This window comes from Mobula birostris, chromosome 3, assembly GCF_030028105.1.
Source record: "Mobula birostris isolate sMobBir1 chromosome 3, sMobBir1.hap1, whole genome shotgun sequence".
NCBI classification, from domain to species: domain Eukaryota; kingdom Metazoa; phylum Chordata; class Chondrichthyes; order Myliobatiformes; family Myliobatidae; genus Mobula; species Mobula birostris.
In genome coordinates this window covers 70,425,238-70,452,057 of record NC_092372.1, presented here as the reverse complement: position 1 = coordinate 70,452,057, position 26,820 = coordinate 70,425,238, and the positions used below count along the sequence as shown (strand labels likewise).

Here is a 26,820-nt window from a genome sequence, read left to right as displayed (position 1 = left end):
ATGATCAGAGACCAGGATTCTGCAGAAGCATATTTGAGTATAAAATTTTTCACTGACCTGAATGCCTTTAAATCTGCTGTGGAACCTTGTCAAGTGAGTGCACGTTTGAAAAATTGGCTAAGATAACCAGTAACAATCATTTTATTAACAATCATTTTATTAAGATGGGATTTCATTACATGTTGAGCCATGTCAAATGATCTCAAATAAAAATCTGATGTTGCATTGGGTAAACCTTTTCTATCATGGATCAATTTTGCAGGTTTCCCTCTCAAATAAAAGTTCTTGGGGATCCTGGGGAGCTTGGGGAAAATCTCTGATTTCCACAGCTACAGCAACCGTTGGTGAGTGTTATGGTTGTTATTCATTGACTGGAAAATGTAAATGTTAGTTGATTATGAATAAAACAAAATCTGCAGATGCTGGAAATCCAAGTAACAATACAAAGTGCTGGAGGAACTCAGCAGGCCAGGCAGCATCTACGGAAAAGGATACAGTCGACATTTCAGGTTGTTTTTTGATTATATAAGTTTCCAGAGGAGAACAATTACTTTACAAGTTAACATATGAATGAAATGTCTCAAAGTAATGAGAATTCAAATTGTACTCAATGTTTCATATACAGATAAGTTGAGCATAAAAGATTAGGAGCTAGGAACTTGCGTCACTTGGTAGTCACAATAGATGATGCAAGACAGCTATATGGATTGGTAAATATACTTGTTGATAAGATTATGGAGATGAGGAATAAGCCTTCAATTTTTTCACCTATAGTTAAAATTAATCAACTGTTGGTCCCTCAAACAATATGACTTCTGATTATTCCAAATGGAAATTAATATTGTATTATATTGGTAAAGGGCTTTGACTGGCTTGAGTCTAGACTGGGAAGGGGTGTCATAGTTATAGTTGATGAAATGTAGGATGAGAAAAAATATTTTGAGTTTATGAATCTTTGGAATTCTGGTACTTTCTACCTGAGAGTGATCTGATTAAGATCATTGGATTCAATCACAATGGTATTGAAGGAGCATGAAGATAGGACAAAAAGGTAGGGCTGATGTGGAAGTTCCGCGGTGATTCTTAGTGAAGGCCGTGCTTTTGAGCTTTGTTGGTTATGCTTGCTACTTCTTTATTTATTCTGAAAAAGCCTTATTTTAGTATGTGCCTCAAATAATTTAACACTTAATTGTAGGTCATGGATTGAACACTGTGAAGGAAAAGGCAGAAGCATCTCTCAAAATACATGGTGGTGCCCCCACTTCTGAGGAGAGGAAACTAGCTGAGACAGATGAAGTTGCCTTAGCATCAGGTAGCTGAAAAATAACCAATTTTTTTCTCTTTGCTGTTCTCCTTCTTGATGTCACTTATTTCTTCTTTATTCTCATGATATTTAGTACCTTTTTCACCCATTTTCTGTACTGAGTCGATGTCTTCAGGGTGTAAGGTGCACTCAGGCATGGGACTTAGTTAAATAATTCACTGAGGAGCAGGAAAGGAAGAGTTAAATTCATGGAGCTTAACACACCAGAAATTGTTCTAAATTTTTACCCATCTTATTTCATCTGTAAAATATACTTGTCAAAGTTCTTGAACATGATGAAGTAGCATATATTGTGCTGTTACCTTTTATGTAGAGACTAGTTCTATAGTTTTTCCAATTATATTTAATTTGTACTGATTCATGGTTCTAGTATTTGTCAACAAAAGATGACGAGGAAGCAGTTTATGAGGTCTTTTACAGTTTCAGTGAGATTTTTAGTTCAGGCCAACACAGAAGTGTAGCAGTTAGCACAACACTTTACCATGCCAGCTGTAAGACCAGGGTTTGACCTCTATTGCTGTCTGTAAGGAGTTTGCACGTTTTCCCTGTAACTGTGTGGGTTTCCTCTGGGTGCTTCAGTTTCCTCACACATCCCAAAAAGATGTAAAGTTAGGGTTAGTAAGTTGTGGACCTGCTGTGTTAACACCAGAAGTGTGGTGACACTTGTGGGCTGCCTCGCACAATCCTTGCTGATTTGATTTGATTTGATGCAAACAACATATTTCACTGTATTTTTCAATGTACGTTTGACAAATAATGCTAATCTTAATCTTATGTTTTCCCTTTTCCACCAAAAAATTATTATTTCAGAAAGCTTGCACTCCACACTTAACCCACTTCCTCCTCATTGATAATTGCAAACTGACACTACTTTTATATCTTTACTAAAATAAATAAATTCAATCATTTTTGCGCAGCTCTAATTATGACATATATTAGAGTTGTTGTTGAATCCAAGTTAAACTCCACTCTTGAAACATAGACTGTAATTTGGGGAGGGTTGATGTCTTCATTGTCAGCACATCTCGTCAGTGTTTGAAACTAATCTAGTTACTGACCTGGGGAAATGGGTATCAGAAGCAAGTCCTAGATAAATTGGTATTTTCCATTTCTAGCTACAGATTGATCCAAAATCTGTACAAATTGACAAACCTCCAAAAAGTGAGCAATATGTTCGTACTGGGATTAAAACTCCCTGTTTTATTAATAAGAATTACACAGATCTCTGTCACATTGTATGGTAGATTAAACTGGCAGAAGATAGGATTTTGGTAATACGCTAGTTTTTTCAAGGTCATTGTGATTGGCTTTGACGGTTTGGATGTATTCAACCACAGTATAACTTGTTAATAAAATAAATATTACATGCTTTCCAATAGTGATCTGACCAGGACTGGAGTTTGTTTGAACTGCTGAACATTCTAATTTTGATTTCAACTTGGGGCTCTGACAAATGATAGTTTAGTGGAAGTTGTGTGACCTCCTGGTGACAAATTTAAAAAGCAAGGTCTATCCAGTGTAGAATAGATTGCTGGGTATTTGTAATATTTTTATGTAATTGTATAAATCCATCAGATAGTAGAATGTGAGCAAGTGAACTATAGAACTTCTCAAAGAGCTACAAGATATTTATTGTTGCTTTTGGTAAAAGGAAAGCCAACTAATAATTGTGTTTGGTTGCATTTTAGTGATAATGACAGATAATAATGAGAGAAGTTCTTTAATGAAAGATGTCAAGTTGAAGTTTTCACTTCAATAATGTGCATCAGAGATGAAAGCATTTTGAAAATAAAGTTGACTGGTACTAATTTAATTTTATGCTATTCCTGGTGTCAAGCAGGAAGAAGTTCAGAGAGAGAAATAGAGGGGGATTTCAGCTTTATTACGGGATTAATCTAAGAAATGAGATACAATTTTGTGCCCTTTTGTTCCCAAATAACTGTTTTTAGTATATTTTTAATTTCCCGGTTAGATACACAAGAAGAAGCACATTCTGCAGATGTGACACACTCTTCTCCCACAGCTGGGTCTCGTGGCATGTTGTCAACCATTTCTAATGTAGTTCACAGCACGGTAAGACAAGTCAGACACTTAATTAACATGGGCAGCCATGAAGGAGTGAATGAAAATCAAAGTACGACAGAAATTATAAGCAAGTGTGGCCAGAATTGAATCCAGATAAGGAGAAAATGTCTTTTTATCTGAGTGCACTTGACGTTTGTAATAAGATGGAAGATGCCAGAAACGGTAACAAATGCAAGCTAGTTAGGACTGGGAATTCAGTATTCCAGGTCATTCATGTTCCAGAAGGAAAGACGGAATGCGAAAGGGGATGGGGTACCAAAACAGAAAGAGTCAATGTAGTGGATCATGATGTGGTATTGGCTACATTGCAAGTAAGGAATAGCTGGGGGAGAGAAGACTTGGATAGGAATAGTCTATAGGCAGCCAAAATGTTCCCTCCCCTGGAATCATAGTCACAAACTACTACAGCACAGAAACAAGCTCTATGACCCGTCTAGTTTGTGCTGAACTATTAATCTGCTTAGTCCCATCGACCTGCACCTGGGCCATAGCCCATCATAACTCTCCCATCCATGTACCTATCCAAATTTCTCTTGAGTGTTGAAATCAACCCTGCATCTGCCACTTCGCCTGGCAGTTTGTTCCACCACCCTTTGAATGAAGAAGTTTCCCCTCATGTTCCCCTTAAACATTTCACCTTTCGCCCTTAACCCATGACCTAGTCTCACCCAACTCAGTGGAAAATGTCCACCTGCATTAAGCCAATCTATAACCCTCATCATTTTATATACCTCTATCAAATCTCCCCTCATTCTCCTACGCTGTAGGGAATAAGGCCCTAACCGATTCAACCTTTCCCTATAACTCAGGTCCTTGAGTCCTGGTTACATCCTTGTAAAGCAAAGCATAAATGGGGAGTTATGAAAAGGTAAATACATTCATCATGGGTAACTTTAGTCAAACTGGCAGGACTACCATGGAAGAGGTATTTGTGGAGTACATCACAGATTATTTTTTTACAGTGGTATATTATAGAACCTCACCAAGAACAGGTCATTTTAGTTTTGGTCATGTGTAATGAGGTGTGGGGGGGGGGGGTGATAAAGGATCTCGTAGTTGAGAATTTCTAATGGAGTAGTGATTATAACATGGTAGAATTCCAGATAGAGTTTGAGGAGGAAGACCTGCGATCCTAAATCAGAGTCCTCCATTTAAAGAAGGGCAAGTACAAAGATAGTTTCTTGGAATGGACTAGAAAAGTAAACCAACTATAGAATACATGCAAAGAGACAGAAGTGAGTGGCACACCAAAACTCCATGAATTTCTGAGAACCAACAGCAAGAGATCAGAAAGCTTCAAAAAGGGGGAACAAATGATTGAGAGGAAAGCTGGCAAGTATCATTGAAAGAAACGGCAAGCACTTGTGTGCATGTGCAAAAATGAAGAGGGCGATTGAAGGTAAATGTGGGGCCCATAGATGATATTAAAGGGAAGCAAGGAATGGTGATCCTCATTATCATCTTTCTAACGTAGATGATCATGGTCTCATAACCATGATTGTTCCTGGCAAGTGTTTCTACAGAAGTGTTTTGCCATTGCTTTCTTCTGGGCAGTGTCTTTACAAAATGGGTGACCTCAGCCATTATCAATACACTTCATAGATTGCCTGGCATCAGTGGTTGCATAAACAAGACTTGTGATGTGCACCAGCTGCCGATACAACCATCCACCACCTGCTCCTGTGGCTTTACATGACCCTGATCGGAGGGGCTAAGCAGGTGCTACACCTTGCCCCAAGGGTGACCTGCAGACTAGCAGAGAGAAGGAGTGCCTTACACCTCCTTTTGTAGAGAAGTAGCTCCACCCCACCACCCACAGGGAATGGTAGGTAATTAAATCAATGCTCTGCAATAGTCTATGCTGAAAGGCACTGCAAATATCCCAGGTATAACAGATAAACAAGTTTCAAGTTGCAAGGAGGAGCCTCTTGCAGCCCAATTATGTTTGGTGTATAATTACTGTTTAGAAATGGGTGTGGTAACCAAATCATGCACAGCAAGACCCCACTTCCTGTACAATGGAGTGTCAATCTGTTTGAGATTCTGGATTTCTAAGCTTGACTTTTAAAAGATCTGAGTGTTACCACCAAATCAACAACTGACTCCCTCTGGTATTCAACAGTTTACGAATTGTAAAAATGGCAAGTGTCTACAAATACTCATATCACTTCTGCTTTATTTAGGGTAAAACTGTAATCACGGGTGGCCTGGATGCATTAGAATTTATTGGCAAGAAAACCATGAATGTCCTTGCAGAAAATGATCCTGGATTCAAGAAAACAAAGATATTAATAAATCGAACTGCTACCTTATCCCAGGTATTTAGAAATACGCCTCATCTGATTGCCTTTTAAAGATGTACAGCAAAATTTCAAAAGTGTAAACCAGTTTTATTGATTTCTTAAGAACATTTACAGAGACTTCAAATGCATGTCATGTTGGAATTGTTCTTGTTTCTGTAACTACAGTAAGTGATCATTTTACAATTAATTACATGTGGCATGTTACACAGGAACACCGTTACAATATTCTGCTAGAAGCTGGAATCTTTGCATCTTGCTGATGTCCATAATTTCTCAGAACTATTACTTGGACCATCACATAACTACTAACATCCTTTTAGAGAATTTCAGTAACTGATGGAAGTAACCCAACAGTTATTTGAGATCTTGGTGTTACATGATCTAGAATCACTGCAAATAGTCAGTGTTAAACAGCACAGATACAAGCCCTCAGCCCACCAAATCCTTCAGTGAGCCTTTTGCCCATCTTCTGTGCCTTGTCTGTTTACGTGCCTGTTTTAAATGTCTCTTGAACATATTGATTGTACCATCCTTCAGTTTTGTCAGCAAGATTCATAGATTGACTTCTCTCCAAGTGCAAGTTCAAGTTTAATTATCATTCGACCATAAATGAATATGGCCAGCGTTCCTCCGGGGCCAAGGTACAAAACACATTACCAGCCCCACACTGCACATAGCACAAATGGTGTATATGGTTACGATTGCAGAAAACCGTATTGTCACAATACAAAAACAATATAGCCCAAGTCCCTGAGTAGCATGACTGTAAATTGGGGGTAAGTTGTCCTGGTCCAGCTTGTTCTTCCACTGAGTGAACACCAGAGGGCAGCACTGATGGGAGGGATCAGCCCCCAACCCAGTGCAGCTTCCAGTGTGCCTCTGAGGCCACTGCTCTCTCCCACACTACCTGTGTTTCCTCTCCCTGGTGACTGCAGCAGGCCGCCCCGCAACGAAGACATAGTCCTCACCACAACTGAGGCAATATAGCTCCCTGCCTAATGGGACCCACTCTTTCTCCGACTATCATTTTGTTTGAAGAATAAAATGATTTGAAAAGATACATTGCTGTCATTTTTAACAAGAGCTATCTGTTGCATCCATCTATGTAATGTCTGTAAAGCAAACGAACATCTCATGCCACTTCATAGAAGCAAAATAAACAAAATCTTGGCAACAATCCAGGTGTAAAGATGTAAGCAAAAAAATAAAGAAAGCTTTGTCAAAAAGAAATCGAATTTAAAAATAAAATAATATTTTCAACAACCTAACATGAGGAATTCTGCAGATGCTGGAAATTCAAGCAACACACATCAAAGTTGCTGGTGAATGCAGCAGGCCAGGCAGCATCTCTAGGAAGAGGTACAGTCGACATTTCAGGCCTCCTGTCCCATGATCCTCTCATATCCCTTTTGCCAATTAACTGTCCAGCTCCTGGCTCCATCCCTCCCCCTCCTGACTTCTCCTATCATTTGGGATCTCCCTCTCCCCCTCCCACTTTCAAATCTCTTACTAGCTCTTCTTTCAGTTAGTCCTGTCAAAGGGTCTCGGCCTGAAACGACGACTGTACCTCTTCCTAGAGATGCTGCCTGGCCTGCTGCGTTCACCAGCAACTTTGATTTTCAACAACCTGAAGCTTTAGAAAGGAGAATGACAAAGACCAATCAGGAGAGTAAGATCTTGAGGTAACAAAAGCTGGATTAGGCACTGGAGCACCAAATGGTGCAGGGCAGTGAAGAATTGAGTGATTTTAACAGAGGTGGGTGTAGGCTGTGTGGGTTATGACACAAATACATGATCATAAACTTGATCTTCAAGTTTGGTACGAAGCTTGGCTACATTTCAGATAGTTGCTGGGTAAAAGGATGGAATTTGGGTGAAAATATTGTTAAGGAGTATTCACATCTATTGATTAGAATAGTTAGCCCCATTTTCTGCTTGTTTCCCAATGTTCATTTTAAAAATGACATGCTGAAAGCTGTGTTCACTTCCCTACTGTTAAAAATTATTTTGTTAATATACACTCCGTGACAACTTTATTGGGTACACCTGTACACCTCATTAATGCAAATATCCAATCTGCCAACCATGTGGCAGCAAGACAATCCATAAAGACCATAAGGCGTAGGAGCAGAATTAAGCCATTCAGCCCATCGAGTCTGCCCCGCCACTCCATCATGGCTGATCCCGGATCCTGCTCAACCCCGTACACCTGTACGCCATATCCTTTAATGCGCTGACTGATCAGGAAATGATCAACTTCTGCCTTAAATATATGCATGGACCTGGCCTCCCCTGCAGTCTGTGGCAGAGCATTCCACAGATTTACTTTCTGGCTAAAGAAGTTCCTTTTCTCCTAACCTCTGTTCCAAAGGATTACCCTCATTTTGAGACTGTGCCCTCTAGTTCTGGACACCCTCACCATAGGAAACATCCTCTCCACATCCACCCTATCTAGTCCTTTCAACATTCAGTAGGTTTCAAAGAAAACCCCCCGCATTCTTCTGAATTCCAGTGAGTATAGGCTCAAAGCTGGCAAACGCTCCTCATATGTTAACCCCTTCATTCTCAGAATCATCCTTGTGAACCCCCTCTGGACTCTCTCCAATGACAACACATCCTTGCTGAGATATGGGGCCCAAAACTATTGACAATACTCCCCAGTTCAGCCTGACTAGTGCCTTAGAAAGCATCAGCATTACCTCCCTGCTTTTATATTCTATTCCTCTTGAAATAAATGCCAACATTGCATTTGCCTTCTTTACCACAGACTCAACCTGTAAATTAATCTTCTGGGAGTCTTGCATGAGGACTTCTAGTCCCTCTGCACCTCTGATGTTTGAACCTTCTCCCCATTTAGATAATAGTCTGCACTATTGTTCCTTTTGCCAAAATGCATTATCATACATTTTTCAGTACTGTATTCCACCTGCAACTGTTTTGCCCGTTCTTCCAATTTGTCTTAAGTCCTGCTACAAACGTTGCCACAAAGTCATCAATTCCATTATCCAAATCATTGACAAACTATGTGAAAAGTAGCAGTCCCAATACTGACCCCTGAGGAACACCACTACTCACTGGCAGCCAACCAGGAAAGGCCCTTTTTATTCCCACTCTCCGCCTCCTGCCTGTCAGCCATTCTGCTATCCATGCCAATATCTTTCCTGTATCATGATAGGATTTTAAACAGCCTCATGTGTGGCACCTAATCAAATGCCTTCTGAAAATCCAAGTAAATGACATCCCCTGCCTCTCCTTTGTCCATCCTGCTTGTCACTTCCTCGAAAAACTCATAACAGGTTTGTCAGGCAAGATTTCTCTTTACAGAAACCATGCTGACTTTGACTGATTTTATCATTATTCACCAAGTAACTCGAAACCTCATCCTTAATAATAAACCCCAACACTTACTCAACCACTGAGGTTAAGCTAACTGGCCTGTAATTTCCTTTCTTTTGCCTTCCTCCCTTCTTAAAGAGTGGAGTGATATTTGCAATTTTTCAGTCCTCCAGGAATCAAGTGATTCTTGAAAGATCATGACCAATGCATCTATTAGCTCTTCAGCAACCTGTCTCAGGACTCTGGGATGTAGTCCATCTGGTCCAGGTGACTTATCCACCTTAAGACCTTTCAGTTTGCCTAGCACATTTTCCTTTGTAATAGTAATGGCTCTCACTCTTGCTTCCTGACATGCAGACATGGTCAAGAGGTTCTATTGTTGTTAACATTATAACATATTGTTAACATTAGAATGGGACTGAATGTGACCTAAGTGACTTTGACTGTGGAATAATTGTTGGTACAAAACAGGGTGGTTTGAGTGCCTCAGAATCTGCTGATCTCCTGGGATTTTCATGCACAACAGTCCCTAGTGTTTACAGAGAGTGGTGTGAGAAACAAGAACATCCAGTGAGCAGCTGTTCTCAGGGCAAGATTACGTGATAATGAGAGAGGTTGGAGGAGAATGGCCAGACTAGTTCAGGCTGACAGGATGGCAACAGTAACTCAAATACCCCACACATTATTGCAAACAGTGGTTTGCAGAAGAGTGTTATCAGGAGATACTTAATAAAGAGGCCACTGAGTATATATCTAAAAAATTCATGTCAGTAGAGTAAAGAGATGAAAAATCTGCTGATGCTGGAAACCCAAACAACACACACAAAATACTGGAGGAACTCAGCAGGCCAGGCAGCATCTATGGAAAAGACTGCAGTCAATGTTTCAGGCCCAGACCCTTCTTCAGGACTGGTGAAGGGTCTCAGGCTGAAATGTCAGCTATTTGCTCTTTTCAGTAAATGCTACCTGGCCTGCTAAGTTCCTCCAGCATTTTGTGTGTGTCTGTAGAGTTTGCTGTTGTTCATGATAGTTGATTGGAGAGAAATCAAAAAATTTTAACTCAAATCCTTTGTTAAATTAGAATGAAGAACATAGAACAGTACAAACAGGAACAGGCCCTTTTGTCCCACAATGTTATTGCCAAATCAAATAAATTAGTAATCAAATAGCCAACTCGTCTAATCCCTCTTCCTATACAATGTTCAATTTTCCTCACATTCATGCGCTTACCGAAACGTCTCTTAAGAGTCTCTAATGTATCTGCCTCTACTACTGCCCGAGGCAGTGCCTTTCCAGCATCCACTGCTTTGTATTTTAAAAAATAACTTGCCCCACACATCTCCTTTGAAATTACCCCCTCGCAGCTTAAATACATGACCTCTGGTTTTAGACATTTCAATCCCAAGAAAAGATGCTGTCTTATTACTTCATCTCTGCCTCATAAACCTCTGTCAGATCTCCTCCCAGCCCCTGTCAGATCTCCCCCCAGCCCCTGTCGGATCTCTCCTCGGCCTCTGCCTCATAAACCTCTGTCAGATCTCCCCTCAGCCTCTGTCAGATCTCCCCTCAGCCTCCGTCAGATCTCCCCCCAGCCCCCGTCGGATCTCCCCCCAGCCCCCGTCGGATCTCCCCCCAGCCCCCGTCGGATCTCCCCCCAGCCCCCGTCGGATCTCCCCCCAGCCCCCGTCGGATCTCCCCCCAGCCCCCGTCAGATCTCCCCTCAGCCCCCGACCGATCTCCCCTCAGCCCCCATCCGATCTCCCCTCAGCCTCTGCTGCTCCATGGGAAACAATCAACCTCTCATTATGGTACATGCCCTCTAAATCCAGGCAGCATCCTGGTAAACCTCTGCACCCTCTCCAAAGCTGGGACAACCTTCCTATATTGGGGTGACCAGATCTGTATGCAATTCTCTAGATGTGGACTAACTAGAGATTTATAAAACTGTCACACAACCTCCTGACATTCGGACTCTGCCTCAAATAATAAAGGCAAGCATGCCATAAGCCTCCTTAACCACCTTATCAATCTGTGCAGCCACTTTCGAGGAGCTATGAACTTGAACCCCAAGTTCCCTCTGCTCCTCAACACTGTTCAGGATCTTGCCCTAACAGTGTGCTGTGTCTAAGTTTGGCCTACCAAGGTGCAACATTTCACATTTGGCTGGGTTAAACTCCGTCTGCCATTTCTATAACCATATCTGCAATTGATCTGTATCACGCTGTATTCTTTGCCAGCCATCTATGCTATCAACAACTCTACCAACCCTTGTATCAAGTGCAGGCTTACTAACCCACCCATCTACATGTCATCCAGGTCATTCATTGTATCCCAAACTGCAGAGGTCCTACTGCAGATTCCTGCGGAACACCACTAATAACGAACCTCCGGCTAAAATAAGTTCCTTCAACCACTACCCTCTGTCTTCTATGGTAAGCCAGTTCTGAATCCAGATGGCCAACTTGCCATTAATCCCATGCATCTTCTGGATGAGCCTCCCATGAGGGATGTTGTCAAATGCCTTACTAAAATCCATGGAGATATCATCCACAGCTCCCTTTCATCAATCAGCCACGACCAAAAAAAACTCAAATCAAGTTAGTAAGACACAACTTTCCCCATACAAAGCCATGCTGGCTCTCTCCAACTAGGCTATGGCTTTCCAAATGCTCGTAAATCCTATCTCTAAGAGTTCTCTCCAGTAACTATCCTACCACTGATGGGAGACTCACTGGTCTACAGTTTCCAGGATTATCTCTGGTTCCCTTCTTAAATAACAGAACAACATTAGCTACTCACCAGTCATCAGGGACCTCGTCTGTAGCAAGAGAGGACACAAAGGTATTGGTCAAGGCCCCAGCAATCTCTTCATTAGCTTCTCTCAATAATCTTGGTGATATCCCATCAGTCCCTAAGGACTTATTCGCCTTAAAGCTCTTTGGGAGACCCAACACTACGTTCTCCTTGACTTTGAAATGCTCTGTCAGTGCTCTAGCTCAGCACTGATCTCCCTATCCTCCATGTCCTTCTTGGTAAATACTGATGTAAAGTACTCATTTAAGGACCTCATCCACATTATCCACATCCAAGCAAATGTCCCCCCCTCCCCTCCTTTATCCATGACTGGTCCTAATCTCTGCCTGGTTTTCCACTTCTCATGATGTATGTATAGAATGCCTTGGGATTCTCTTTAATCCTACTTGCCAATGACTTTTCATGGCCCCTCCTGGTTTTCCTTTTCCTTCTTGAGTTCTTTTCTAGCTTCTTTATACTCAAGGGCTGTGTCTGATTCTAACTTGCTAAGGTTTGCATACTTTTCCTTTTCCTCCTTGACATCCACTCAATCCTTGTCCTTCCTTCATACCGGAACATTCCTGACAATTGCCACTCTACTTGCACCTCACTTCTTTTAATTGGCTCAAATAAAACTCACTCCCAGCGAGTCTTACAGTTTTCAAATGGCCCCCACTCTGCAACAATGTTGTGCTCTCACTTACTACTTCAAAGAATGACTCCCTCCTGACGTGACTTGCTGTTTTCAAATGGTATTCGATTTTTCAAATTGCATTCATGGTTTTAGTTTTGTGAAGTAACCAGATTTCTTTGCCTGTTTACTTCTGATTTTAAAATTCATCATTTCCCACCTGACGAATGCTTAGTGTTTCATTGTTGGGAGAAGGGGATAACTGAAAGTGTAGTGGTTTGAGAATTATCAAGGAATATTTCCTAACAGAAGGGTGGAAACTGCCTGATGATAATAAGGTTCATTCATTCACATTTAATGACTACTATTCATCAAGATTTTCATCGCATGATATAAGTAGCATGACAGTGACAATTCAGTATTGCAATTTTCATAAGGACTTTAAAAAATAAATACTCGGGATATGTTTGAATTTTGGTCCACCACTGGTAGTGAGGTAAAAGTGTGTACTAGTGTCATGTCCATGAGCAGCTAACACATATAATTTCATTGTTTAGATGTTAAGAGAAGCAAAAGAAAAAGAAAAACAACGACTTTCTTGCCAGATTGCTGTAGAGAAGACAGTTCACTTTGGGATGTTGTTTGATGACTTCCAAGGTCTTTCTCATTTAGAAGCTTTGGAAATTTTATCCAATGAAAGTGAAATAAAAGTAAGTACTGTCTTAAGCACTTCATACTTGAGGAAATTTAATTGACTTTCTCTTTTTGTATTTGAATGAGTTAGGTTTCCATTGAAATTCAAGTTGCTGGTGTTAGTATAATCTTATTATAATCAACACATACAAGAAATTGGAGATCTTAAAGGTCACACACCTTGCAAGGTTCAATTGTGACTTGACAGGAAATGTAAATGACATGATTATTTAATGAAGGTTGTTATCTTAGATTCCCTTGAGTTGGATCATAGAACAATTATAGAAACCAGAGCATTGTGAGCATTCAGTAAGTTTAACACCCCATAGATTTGGCATGCCATCATCAACTCAAAAACATTCATTCCATGCAATAGCAGCACAGAATGATTGCAGTCTGCACCATCTGCAAAATGCATTGTAATAACTTGTCTAAGCTGCTCTATAGAGCCTCCCTGACCTCTAGCACTGAGAAAGACGAAGCCAACAGGTTTAAGGGAACATCACTGCCTTCCACGTCATGCACAATCCTAACTTGGTGATATAATGCTATTCCTTCACTGTTGCTGGATCTAAATCTTGGAAATCCTTTGCTAGATGGACTACAGCAGTTCAACTAAGGCAGCACACCTTTCTCAGGCAGTAAAGGATGAGTAATGAGTGCTGCTCTTAATGTCTAAGTATTGGAAAGAGTGAATCAGCTCTTATAACCAGAAAACACTGTATGCTTTATTTCCATGAACAATGTGATCATCTTTGATAGCAAGAGTAGAAAGCCGACTTTGGAGACATTATTAGTAGACAACTAGAGGGGCATTATTGTCCAGTTTGAAGTAGTCATGCTGCTGCACAGTGGTAATCTCTGAGCTGATTTATGATACCTCTGACCCGCATTTTGAGGTAAACTCCTAAGTAAAGTGGTCATGTATATCTGCTTATCCCTTAAAAGCTGAAGATGTGTTCGGTGAACAGTGCACCTCTGTTGCGGAACTTTATGCAGGCGAATCCGCTTCAGGAATCCTGTGTCAGTCAGATTTGTGGGATGAGTGCAGCCACAGGGATTCACAACAAGTCTTCAGTATGGAGGCAAAGGAGCGAAGCCCTCCAGAAGCCAGGCCCTGGGTAGTGGCCAATGTGTCAAAAATTCCCAGAGGTGTACGTATCACATCAGCAGCTTTAACTTCCTTGGCTTTAACATATCAGAGGATCTGTTCCAGGACCAGCACACAAGTGTCATCACACAGAAGACACAACAGCGTCTCTAATTAAAAGTTTGTGTAGATTCAGCATGTCACCAAAAACATTGACAAACTTCTATAGGTGCACAGAGGAGAGTATCCTAACTGGTTGCATCACAACTGTTAGAAACAAAAATGCCCAGGAAAGGAAAAGACTACTGAAAGTGGTGAATGCAGCCCAGCCCATCACAGGCAAACCCTTCTCCAGCATTGAGTACATTTACATGGAAGACTGCCGCAAGAAAGCAGCATCTGACATCAAAGACCCCCACCGTCCAGGCCGTGCTCTCCTCTCGCTACTACCATCGGTAGGTGTTAGCGAAGACTTAAAAGTTCCACACCGCCGGGTACAGAAACAGTTATTACCTTACAACTATCACACTCCTGAACTGGCGTGGATTGCTTCATTTACCTCCACACTGAACTGATTCTATCACCTGCAGATTCACTTTCAAGAACTGTTTACCACTCATGTTCTCATTTTTTTTGTTTGTCTTCCTTTGCACGTTGGTTGTTTGTCAGAAAATGAATCTCAAGGTAGTATATAGTAATAGATATGTCTTTCGGTAATACATTTACATTAAAATTAGAACATCTTTCTCCACACATAAAATCAGGTCAACTCAAGTTCATCATCATTTGCATATACATGTATACACAAGTTCAATGAAAACCTCTTGCAATGCCTCACAAACACATAGCATTATATAAGCAGTATTCACATGAAAACTTAAATTATACACAATTTTATAAGAAAACACAATTAGAACAAAACAAAAACAAAATCTACTTTAGTTATTAATGGGTGAGAGCATCCAGTATTAATTGAAGTACAGGACTATTCCATTTAATGTCAGGTTTCTTCATCAAAACCAAACCAAGAACTTCTTACAAAATCAACTAGGTATCCATCATCAGACTAAAGCAGTGACTTCAAAAGATTGTGATACTGCTCTGTATGGATGGTACCACAGATTGTTCAAGTTATTCTGCCTATTCACCCGATTAGATTCTGGAAGGTGTGTGCATGTTTGTGTATACATGGTGTTAGAGGAAGGAACAGATAAATTAAGTTTATTTTCTACTTGTGTTATTATTTCATGTTATTCTAATACTTTAATTATTTCCTGAAGCAATGTTGTGTTTTAAACCCTTTTTAACTATTTAAAAGTTTTTATTATTATATTATTTACAGAAATTCTAACAATTTTTAAGTGTTTCTTAACATTGGGAAATTTGAAATTTGTTAGAAATGTCTTCCAGCTTCCGCAAGCCAAACTTTGCCTTGTTTTCCAGTGGTAAAGATTGCCAGAGTACTTTATTATCACCTTGCATGGTACAGTGGGCATGCAGGTACAGCAGGCGGTGAAAAAGGCGAATGGTATGCTGGCATTTATAGCAAGAGGATTCGAGTACAGAAGCAGGGAGGTACTACTGCAGTTGTACAAGGCCTTGGTGAGACCACACCTGGAGTATTGTGTGCAGTTTTGGTCCACTAATCTGAGGAAAGACATCCTTGCCATAGAGGGAGTACAAAGAAGGTTCACCAGATTGATTCCTGGGATGGCAGGACTTTCATATGATGAAAGACTGGATGAACTAGGCTTATACTCGTTGGAATTTAGAAGATTGAGGGGGGATCTGATTGAAACGTATAAAATCCTAAAGGGATTGGACAGGCTAGATGCAGGAAGATTGTTCCTGATGTTGGGGAAGTCCAGAACGAGGGGTCACAGTTTGAGGATAAAGGGGAAGCCTTTTAGGATCGAGATTAGGAAAAACTTCTTCACACAGAGAGTGGTGAATCTGTGGAATTCTCTGCCACAGGAAACAGTTGAGGCCAGTTCATTGGCTATATTTAAGAGGGAGTTAGATATGGCCCTTGTGGCTAAAGGGATCAGGGGGTATGGAGGGAAGGCTGGTACAGGGTTCTGAGTTGGATGATCAGCCATGATCATGCTGAATGGCGGTGCAGGCTCGAAGGGCTGAATGGCCTACTCCTGCACCTATTTTCTATGTGTTCTATGTTTTTCAGATATTTAAAGCAGGAGCAGGCCATTTATGTCTCCACGTCTACTTCATCGTTCAACAATATAATGACATACCTTCTATATTAAGACTTTCCTTTTGTCATAAGGCCAGTAGTTAAAATGATCAAGATTAAAGGGTATTCAGTTTTATTCTTAGATAATCATGCAGCCATACCTTGATAACATTAAAACATCCATGTGGCATGCATTGATTGTCTAGCAAGAGACTGTGTAACCAAATTTATTCACATCCAGATCTGTGATGTTCAATATCTTGGATGCTGGCATTGAATCAGCCTTTGCAGAGGCTGTGCTTTCCTGATAGCCTTTCACCATTGAAAAATGTGAGATGGAGTACTCTTAAATGCATCCAGCCAAAAGGCTCAAGTTCAACATAACCCAGGACAAGGCGTCTCATTTGGTTGGCTCTTTCTTCCCACTTTCCTCCTTGCACATTTACACTCTTTGCTGTCAGTAAAGTGTGTGCCATCTATTAGATGAACAGCAGTGCTTTGAGAAAGGTTAGAGAATGTGTTGGCATTACAGGCAATGGCCACGGTATGAATTATTTCTGTTTTTATGTACTATTGTTTATCTATACCAGTTCCACCCACCCCATTTGATTTAATTATCATTATTTTCAATGTTGTTGTTTGTTTTAATCCTTTTTTTTGTCCTCCAGCTCTTTGCTCACCCCACCAATCCCCTGCAACCTGTATTATAGTTTCTTTCTTTCTTTCTTTATCAATATTTTTGTTAATTTTAAAAAAGTACATATATACAAACAAGAGGCGGATTATCTCAGATATCTATATCGATAACAATACATATAAAAGGTAAAATAAACATTGTCAAGATCATACATAGTATTAATCTAATAGTATATAATAAAAAATAAGATAATCAATTCTCCCCTATCGTTTCATAAAAAGAAAAAAAGATAAAGAAACTTTTATAATTTTATATGTATAAAAAAACCACTATTCTCGGTAAACAAAAAATAATCAAAAAAAGAGGAAGAGAAAAAGGGGACTGGGCAGCCCATATTGAGAGTAAAAGTAAGAAAAAAGAGAAACTTTCTGATCAAATCCAAAGTTTCGAGAAAGTAACTGAAAGAGCAATAAATCAAACCATATGAAAATATTGAATAAAAGGTCGCAAGGTTTCTTCAAACTTAAAGGATATACCAAATGTCCGACTTCTTATTTTCTCGAAGACATAATGAAGGAAAGCCAATAAAAGACAATAGGTGGATTAGAGTCCTTCCCTTTAAGCAAAATATCTCTCCTAGCCAATAAAGTTGTAAAAGCTATCATCCGTTGGCGGAAACAGGAACATAACCTGCTTCCGGTGGAATGATACCAAAAATTGCTGTAAATAAATTTGGTTGTAGGTCCAAATTCAAAACTTTTGATAAAGTTTTAAAGACATCTTTCCAAAAATTATCTATCTTGATACAAGACCAAAACATATGAGTTAAAGTAGCCACGTCAATATTACATCTGTCACAAATAGGATTAATATTGGGAAAAATACAGGCTAATATATCCTTTGACATATGCGCCTGATGTACTACCTTGAACTGTATCAAGGAATGATGGGCACAAATAGATGAGGTATTTACCAAATGAAAAATGTTATCCCATTGATTATCTGAAAGTAACTCTTGAAATTCCAGTTGCTACGCAGCTTTAATTTTATCGTTAGATACCTTTCGCAAATTCAGTAACCATTTATAAATTATAGCTATCAGTCCTTTTTGATATGGTTTAACCTGAAAAAGAGTATTTGTCATATTGGGTGGATAAGCAGAGGGAAAATTTGGAAGTAAATATAATTTCAGTATTATAATTGCTACCTGAGATTTTTTTTTTGTCCATTCTCTATATATTTAGAGCAATCATATATTATTGGTAAACCTTTTAAAATTTGCAATATACCATTAAAACATGGTTGCTCTATTACTTTGCAATATGCCTTGTTTTGATTTCTTTATTGCTAGTGTTACACATGACAACTCATAAAATCAATGCTCTAATCAGCTTTACTTATAATCAATTACTAATGATAGACTTTGTTTTTCTACCAGGTTCAAACTGCTCTCATGTCCTTCACAGGAGAAGAATTGGAGACCATGAAAACAGACCTTATTAGTATTAAAGAGTTGTTCTTATTGAAAGAATTTAATACAGAAGAAAATCAAGAACAGAAAAGTATGCCAATATACCTGAATTTCAATTGTTCAAATAATTAAAGTATTGGCTTCAGAAAATTAATCAACAATAACATTTTGATGTAACTAAACGATTCTAAATTTCACTTTTATAGGGAAACAATCAAGCTGTTCTAGAAATTCTGGAATCTTGGCCTGTTTAGGCTGAATTTCTCCCTATAAATTAGTTTCATGGCTGCCATATAAGTTGAACACTAAAATTTATTTATGACAGACGATTCAACAAAGTTACATCTCCACAGAAAATTGTCATAGTTGAGGTTTTCCATAATATTTCTATAGTGGTTCATGTCCTAAATTGGGTTAGGACATGTGAAGTTCATACCAGCTGTTTTCCCGAGACTTCATTGTCTTTAATCATTGAGTAGAAACTGCAATTTCCGTGTCATTTGTTTATAAACCCCCTATCATTTATCACCATCTAAAAATAATTTTCCATTATTTCGATGAGGCTGTAAAGTAATGCAAATACTTAAATTATTGCCTTTGATACATGCGTGCTTTAGGAAAAAATCCTCATCACCTTCTGTAATGCTGAGTGAAGTGTGAAATAGCGAACTGTTTTTGCTTTGTTTCAAGCAGATGATGAAGAATTTGTGAACATGCTAACTGAACTACTATTTGAGTTGCATGTGGCTGCTACTCCAGACAAGCTTAACAAGGTAAATAGATTTGTTTATGTATAATGAAAATTGCAGACATGCAACAATTAAATTAGATGTGATTTTCATCGGTAAGCACTAAGATTGTTCATATATATTACTATGCAAGTACGTACTTGCCTTTGTGTTTGCTCTCCATAGCCTTTTTATTTTATGCCTTCAGTTCGTTGAAGGCTGCACCCCATTCGTGAGGGGAGGAACATCCACGTGGCATGAACCTGATCCTATCTCAGCCCAGAGTGAACATCAACACGCCCATCCTAATCTTTCTACACAGTTCATGAGCAACTGTTCTCAAACCCGATCGTTTCAATGGCAATTATAGTGATTCTCTTTAACCCGGCTAATGGCAGATTTCTTGTTCTGAAGAACAATTCTGAGGTCTTTCTAGCCGATGAGAGCTCAACATTTGTTCATTTTTTGGGATGAGTTGTTGCTGGCATTAAATCTCCCTGAGAACATGAGCCATGCTTTGAACTGCTGTCATTGATGCTTTCCTGGTGTCATGGATTCTTGATTACCTGACTGGCAGACCACAGCACGCGTGCTTGCAACACTGTGTGTCCAACAGAGTGATCAGCAGCACTGGGGCTCCACAAGGGACTGTCTTGTCTCCCTTTCTCTTGACCTTTTACACCTTGGACTTCAACTACTGCACAGAGTCTTGTCATCTTCAGAAGTTTTCTGATGACTCTGCCATAGTTGGATGCATCAGCAAGGGAGATGAGGCTGAGTACCGGGCTATGGTAGGAAACTTTGTCACATGGTTTGAGCAAAATTATCTGCAGCTCAATGTGAAAAAGACTAAGGAGCTGGTGGTAGACCTGAGGAGAGCTAAGATACTGGCAACCCCTGTTTCCATCCAGGGGGTCAGTGTGGACATGGTGGAGGATTACAAATACCTGGGGATACGAATTGACAATAAACTGGACTGGTCAAAGAACACTGAAGCTGTCTACAAGAAGGGTCAGAGCCGTCTCTATTTCCTGAGGAGACTGAGGTCCTTTAACATCTGCTGGACGATGCTGAGGATGTTCTACGAGACTGTGGTGGCCAGTGCTATCATGTTTGCTGTTGTGTGCTGGGGCAGCAGGCAGAGGGTGGCAGACACCAACAGAATCAACAAACTTATTCGTAAGGCCAGTGATGTTGTGGGGATGGAACTGGACTCTCTGAGGGTGGTGTCTGAAAAGAGGATGCTGTCTAAGTTGCATGCCATCTTGGACAATGTCTCCCATCCACTACATAATGTACTGGGTGGGCACAGGAGTACATTCAGCCAGAGACTCATTCCACCGAGATGCAGCACAGAGCGTCATAGGAAGTTATTCCTGCCCGTGGCCATCAAACCTTACAACTCCTCCCTTGGAGGGTCAGACACCCTGAGCCAATAGGCTGGTCCTGGACTTATTTCCTGGCATAATCTACATATTACTATTTAACTATTTATGGTTTTATTATTACTATTTAATTATTTATGGTGCAACTGTAACGAAAACCAATTTCCCCCAGGATCAATAAAGTATGACTATGACTATTTGTTTTTACTGAAGAAGCTCCTATATTTGTATTTGGTAGGGATTTTCAAGTTTGAGGGCCTAGCAGTAATGAAGAAAGCAATATATTTCTAATTTAAAACGTTGTCTGACAAGAGTGGAAGTGTAAACACAGAGCTGTTTCTTTCCTCGTCCATCCTGGTGCTAAAGGGCAAGGGTTTAGGAGATACTGTAGGAATAGGCTGAATGCATAGCTGCATTAGATTTTGTAGCAGAAACACACCCTAACCATGCTGGGCTAGTGATGGATGGGATACCAATGAAGGAATCTGTTTTGCTTTGCTGATGTTGAACTTAGAGCTGTAATCATCGATTTCTTCTGAACCTTGCCTTGTAGATTGTGTAAAGGCTTTGGGATATCAGAAGGAGAGTCACTTTCCTCTGGAAATTCAGCCTCTGACATGTTCATCTGGCTGGTCCTGTTTAGTTTCTGATCAAAAGGACCCCCAAATAATGCTGATGGGGGACCTGGTAATTGTAATGCCATTGAGTAGCAGGTTTAGGTAGCTGGACATTAAGGTGAACAATGTGTGTCATATCTGTGGCTCAAATATTACTTACCACAAATGGACAAAATGGACATATTTTATATAATGCTTTATATTGGCATCAAAGAATCACTTGACTGAATTTAGCATCAGAGGGCCCTCATAAAACTGAAGTCAATGAATGTCAAGGTTAAAGCTTTCTAATGGTTGATTGGCTGAAGGTAATGTTTTTACCTTGATGTTCATTAACCAGTTTTACGAGTGCCCTTTGATGCTAAACTCAGTCAAGTGATTCTCTTTTGCCAATATAAAGCTTTATATAAAATATGTCCATTATAATTATACCATATGAAGCATTTAGTTTACTGCGATTTGAGGAACCTTGCTATATACAATTTGGCTACTGATTTTCCCAGTGAAAGCACTGATAAATCAGTAATATGTCTTTAGCACATGTTTGAACCTGTTACTTAACTTGATCTAAACATGGTATGTCAAACTCTTAATATCTTTGTCAAAGCGGAGTTGGTATAATTGAAATAGTTTCATTTAGACAAAACAAGATCATTTTAATTTCAGATATTGACCATTTCATGTTACTTTCAATAGATGTAGAGTAATGGATTAGTCTTTTAACCTTTTGTGATTATGGAATTATATTATCAATTGCTTAAAGTAAGATTTTAAAAAGAGATTTACAAAATGCAGTGGTCCTAATTGGCAGGCAATCATTTTTCCAGGCAAGAAGAAAAGCTTACGATTGGGTGGAGGAGACCATTTCTGTTCTTGCAGCAGAAGCTGAAACAAAAAGTACAAGTGCAAATAATGAAAAAGAGGATAAGCAGGATGAGAAACAAAAGCAGGAAGAAATTCAAAAAGGCAAAATACAAACAGAGGTGAGGTCTTTCAAGGACAGCTTAAATTGAATACTAATTTGAAATGCTTTTTCTCAATCAAAAATAAAACCTTATTTTGCAAGTGTTTTTTTAAGTACCTTTTAAATTGCGAAGCTCCACCAATGTATCGTCCCATTCTTTTTTATCACCAGAACTAGATGGTGAATCATCAGGATTTCAAATGGTGAACAAAATGTCGAGTTATCATTATTTCATAATAGTCAGATAGCAAATCACTAGTCCCAAATAATGTTGTGCAGCCATCCTTACTATTGACTTGATTGTGGAAGGATTGTTATTGATGAAGCCAGTACACATGGTGCTTCATCAGGACTGATAAAGGGCCTTGACTGTCCATTAATCTACCCTCAATAGATATTGCCACAACTGCTGAGTTACTTCAGCATTTTATATGTTGCTACGGATTCCAGCATCTGCAGTCTTTTGTGTTTCCAGGTTATTGATAAAGCACCTGGATCTGATACTGCCTTGAGGAATTCCTGCAGTGATGTCTTGTCCTGGGGTGATTGACATCCAGCAGCCACAATCATCTTCCTTTGACTCCAACTGTTTTAATGCTTTTCCCTTGAAGATTTCAGTTTTGCCAGACCTTATGGCAGAGTTGACTGTTGTCTTGATATTCAGAGAAGTCACTCTTGCCTCAATTCTGGAATTCACCTGTGTTGACCATGTCAAATCCATTTGATAGCACTATCAATAATAATTTTTATCATTTTCCTGATAAAACCTATATCATACTGTAATGGTGACCTGAAAGTAGATTGGCTCAGTGAAGATTACAATTCAATGGCAACTTCTGTGTTAGCATGCAAATATAAGTCAGAAATGGCTCTTTCCTGATGATGCTGACAAACACAAGTCTTGACATTACCTGCAGTTGAGAATTCTGCCCAGTAAATTGTACTATGGACTTAAATTGGTGCTTTTGGCTTTGTGCAGTCTGAGTTAATATATCAAAACTTCCTTGATTGTCCACCAAGCAAACTGAGAAGTTCCTGCTTTTTCAATTCTGCTCTGATAGCCAATATCAGAAAGAATAGCAGTAAAAACAAATGTTGCACTTAAGTTAAGGAAAGGAACAACTCAGGCTCTTAACTTTACAGCTTTTAATGGAAGTGCCTGAAAGAACATTGATAAAACGGTATAATTGGGCATGACACTGAAACCTTAGTAGACATTTCACATGTCAGCTCTCATTGGCAAAATAAGTTAAAGCGGCTGGTGCTTTTGGAAAGCAATCTCAGAATATAGAGGTATGCAAAAATTGTAGAGATTTTTTATTTCTAAAATTAACCATTTATTAAACACAGGATGTCTTGATGTCATCCATTGAGAGTTTGGCCGAAGTAACAGCACGTTGCATTGAACAACTCCATAAGGTGGCTGAATTGATCCTCCACGGACAGGATATCGAGAAATCAGCACTGGATCAGGCTAAAATCCTGACTGAGTAAGACATAATCATTAATCATTGTTTGGAATAATTTTAATCAAAAGTAGGTTGTTTCCATAAGCCATTTATGAGAATGTGTTTATTTGCTAAAATTAACAAACAAAAAATGACTAATTTCAGTCATTTTGTTCAGTTGCGCTAGTCTAAGTCTGCATAATATAGAAACAGCATGATAAGTCAAATTCCTATCACAAATTTCCACAAAACTCTATGTAATAATTAATGTCAGATTGTTATCTACAACTAGAAGAAAAAATGTTATCAAAATTTCATAATGTTTTAACATAGCTTCCTTTGAACATCTAGTAAACTCTAGCATAGCTTTTCCATGATTGCATGTTAGTGTTTAATACGAGTCTTTCATCAAGGAAATATGATCATTCTGTTTGCTTTATAAGTCACATTTTATATTTTTTTCTTTCATTGCTTCAGGTTAACCATTGCTATGTGTAAGGATGTGTCCTTTCTTTCCCAGAAATTTGTTCTCTGTTTAACTCAAGCAGGGGTAAGTTACTATAATTTCCACATAGTTAAAAATTTGTTGTAATTTTCTTTTTAGAACTGCCTGAATGCACTTTTAAGTCATCAGTGGCCTTTAATAATGATGTCCCAGTCCACAAGAAAGTCATTGTACTCACAAATGGATCTTTAATTGAAGCATCAAAATTTGAAGTTCTGAAGAGTAGGAGTTGCTGCATTTGTTAGACAACGTAACACAGATAAAACTCCACTGACCAATTCTGAAAATTGTTTTTATGTATATTAATAATGATTATTTTACAAATGCAAACATTCTTTTGCAAATATATGCTTTACATTGTAATTAAGCCAAGAGGTATCATCTTTAAATACACAATAGAACATTTCAAACTAACGTTAAAATTGTAATAGAATATATCCATAAATCTTTGAGTTACTTCTCCTGAATTTGAAGAGTTAGGTAGTGTAAATTAAGGAGGCTTTGTTTACATTGCTTTTGTGTTTTTGTACACAGGCTAAACTGAAAGCAGAGGTGCTAAATCCACAAATAAACACCATTTTGCTGGAGGTAACTTCTATATTTTATTTTTAAAAAACCCCCTCAACGTTCTCCAGTTGTTGTTGTTTTATGTTGCATAATCCGGATTTATTTTGCACTCCAATGACATTTAAATACCCAATTGTGTTGTTTAACTTTCAGAGTTATGAGATTGAGGGGTGTAGATAGGATAAATGCAAGCAGGCTTTTCCCACTGTGGTTGGGTGAGCCTAGAACTAGAGGTCATGGGTTAAGAGTAAAATGTGAAATGTTTAAGGGAACATGAGGGGGGATTTCTTCACTCAGGGTGGTGAGAGTGTGGGACGTGTAGCCAGCAGAGATGGTGGGTGCAAGTTCAATTTCAACACTTTGGAAAATTTGGCAGAATAATAGTTCAGCATGGACTAGATGGATGAAGGGCCTGTTTCTGTGCTGTAGTGTTCTAGCTTTAGCCTTCCGAGTATTTAACTGAAACAGGTTTTGGCTCAAGCAAACTCAGGCAGTAGAGTTGGATGGTAGCAGTATTTATGTGGTAGAAGGCCTGCATTCACATTTCTCTTTCTTCAATACCACAAATGCTGTTCAACATACAATTTATTACAGTCTTACTTTCTCGTGTAATGCGTCTCTGTAAAGGATTTTATCTGTTTCAGATTTCTACCTTTTGCAGTGTTGCACTTTAATTTTACTTAGCATTTACTGTACTTGGTTTATTTAGCTCATTCCACATGACGTAGAACCACTATCAATAAAGCATATGATCTTTAGTTTCAGTTAGAAATAAATCCATATCCTTTATTATTATATTTTAAATCCTGAATAAATATTCTAACCACATGATATACCCAGAGTTTGCTGTTCACTAAGCCAGTTGTCTCAAGTTTTTGACTATAAGCAATTTGATCCACTGTATGCTAGTACACAAAGTACACCTAAAAGTACTAAGAAATGTTTGCATTTATTTATGTGCAAAAATAACGTAAGGAACTAATACTTCGGGTTTTTCTTTTCAGGGCTCGAACAGTGCCACTTACATCCAAAGTGCATTTCAATTACTGCTTCCAATTCTTCAGATTTGCCATATACAATCCAGTATCACCAAAGAAGCCAAATAAGATGGAAAATTGTGGAATCTCCTTTCCATTCAGTGACAGTAGACTAAGTTTCAAATGTTCAAATAGCTTAAAGCAAAGTTGACAGAAAACTAATAATATTTTAAAGGGAAATTACACTAATACTATAGAAAAAATACTGGCAAATTATTGAAGACTAGTTGAAAACACTAATTGATTTAGTTGTTTATACTGAGGGAACAGTAAAGCAGTGTTTGTGTTGTATCTTTTAAAAGCAATAATCATTACAATGCATGAATCAGATTTTCTGATTAATGTTTTATACCTCCAAGTGGTGCAACTTCTGCATTACTTTTAGAGTGTTTTGAAAATATATTTAACTTCAAATTGTATTTTAACCATCTTTTCCAAACTACAAATAGTAATATTTAAATTGTGCAATTAATACAAAAATAGGCTGACACTCACAGCACCAACTGCACTTTTCTCAACAAGTCAGAAGTACCAAACGCTAGTGTATTTTATTGATATTCCATTTACTTCAGCACACTGATTTAATATTTAATATTGTTGAGTAATGTTTTGACCAAGACAAGAATACAACAATGTCATGGGTAATATTACAATAAATTCACAAATACTTCATAACCTTGTAGGAAATTTAGTTTTATTGTAGTATGTTTTGTAATTAAAATATTTTATTAAAGGTTTGTGCAAATAGGAATTAGAACATTTTTATTGATATATTTTAAGCACAGTATTTCTACAGGGCATGTCCCAATATCACTGATTTCAGTGGGAGAGTGGCATCACTGATATAAAAACAACAATCTTGCAATGAAATTATGAAAGTAGATTGCTCCTGTCCTTGTCATTTTTATTTTAATTTTCATAATTAAACCTGCCATTTTGATCTTATTCAATCTTGGAAATAAAATTACAATCTTATCAAACTTCTGACAAGTTTGTGTTTGAAATTTTACCTAGA

The 26,820-nt window shown here is 38.7% G+C and overlaps 1 protein-coding gene across 1 annotated transcript in view; it reads left to right on the top strand.

Annotated features, from left to right (window-relative positions):
• The window catches only part of LOC140195115 (protein NOXP20-like), a 38,977-nt gene extending 12,497 nt beyond the window's left edge, over positions 1-26,480 (top strand). Inside the window, exons 3-14 of the mRNA XM_072252875.1 lie at positions 263-344; positions 1,196-1,312; positions 3,297-3,397; positions 5,593-5,727; positions 13,030-13,182; positions 18,522-18,645; positions 19,248-19,327; positions 22,112-22,267; positions 23,599-23,738; positions 24,174-24,246; positions 24,736-24,789; positions 25,773-26,480. Coding sequence (XP_072108976.1) covers positions 263-344; positions 1,196-1,312; positions 3,297-3,397; positions 5,593-5,727; positions 13,030-13,182; positions 18,522-18,645; positions 19,248-19,327; positions 22,112-22,267; positions 23,599-23,738; positions 24,174-24,246; positions 24,736-24,789; positions 25,773-25,874 — 1,317 coding nt within the window. The 3' untranslated portion in view covers positions 25,875-26,480. The remainder of the gene's footprint in view (positions 1-262; positions 345-1,195; positions 1,313-3,296; positions 3,398-5,592; positions 5,728-13,029; positions 13,183-18,521; positions 18,646-19,247; positions 19,328-22,111; positions 22,268-23,598; positions 23,739-24,173; positions 24,247-24,735; positions 24,790-25,772) is intronic.
• The last annotated feature ends 340 nt before the right edge of the window (positions 26,481-26,820 follow it).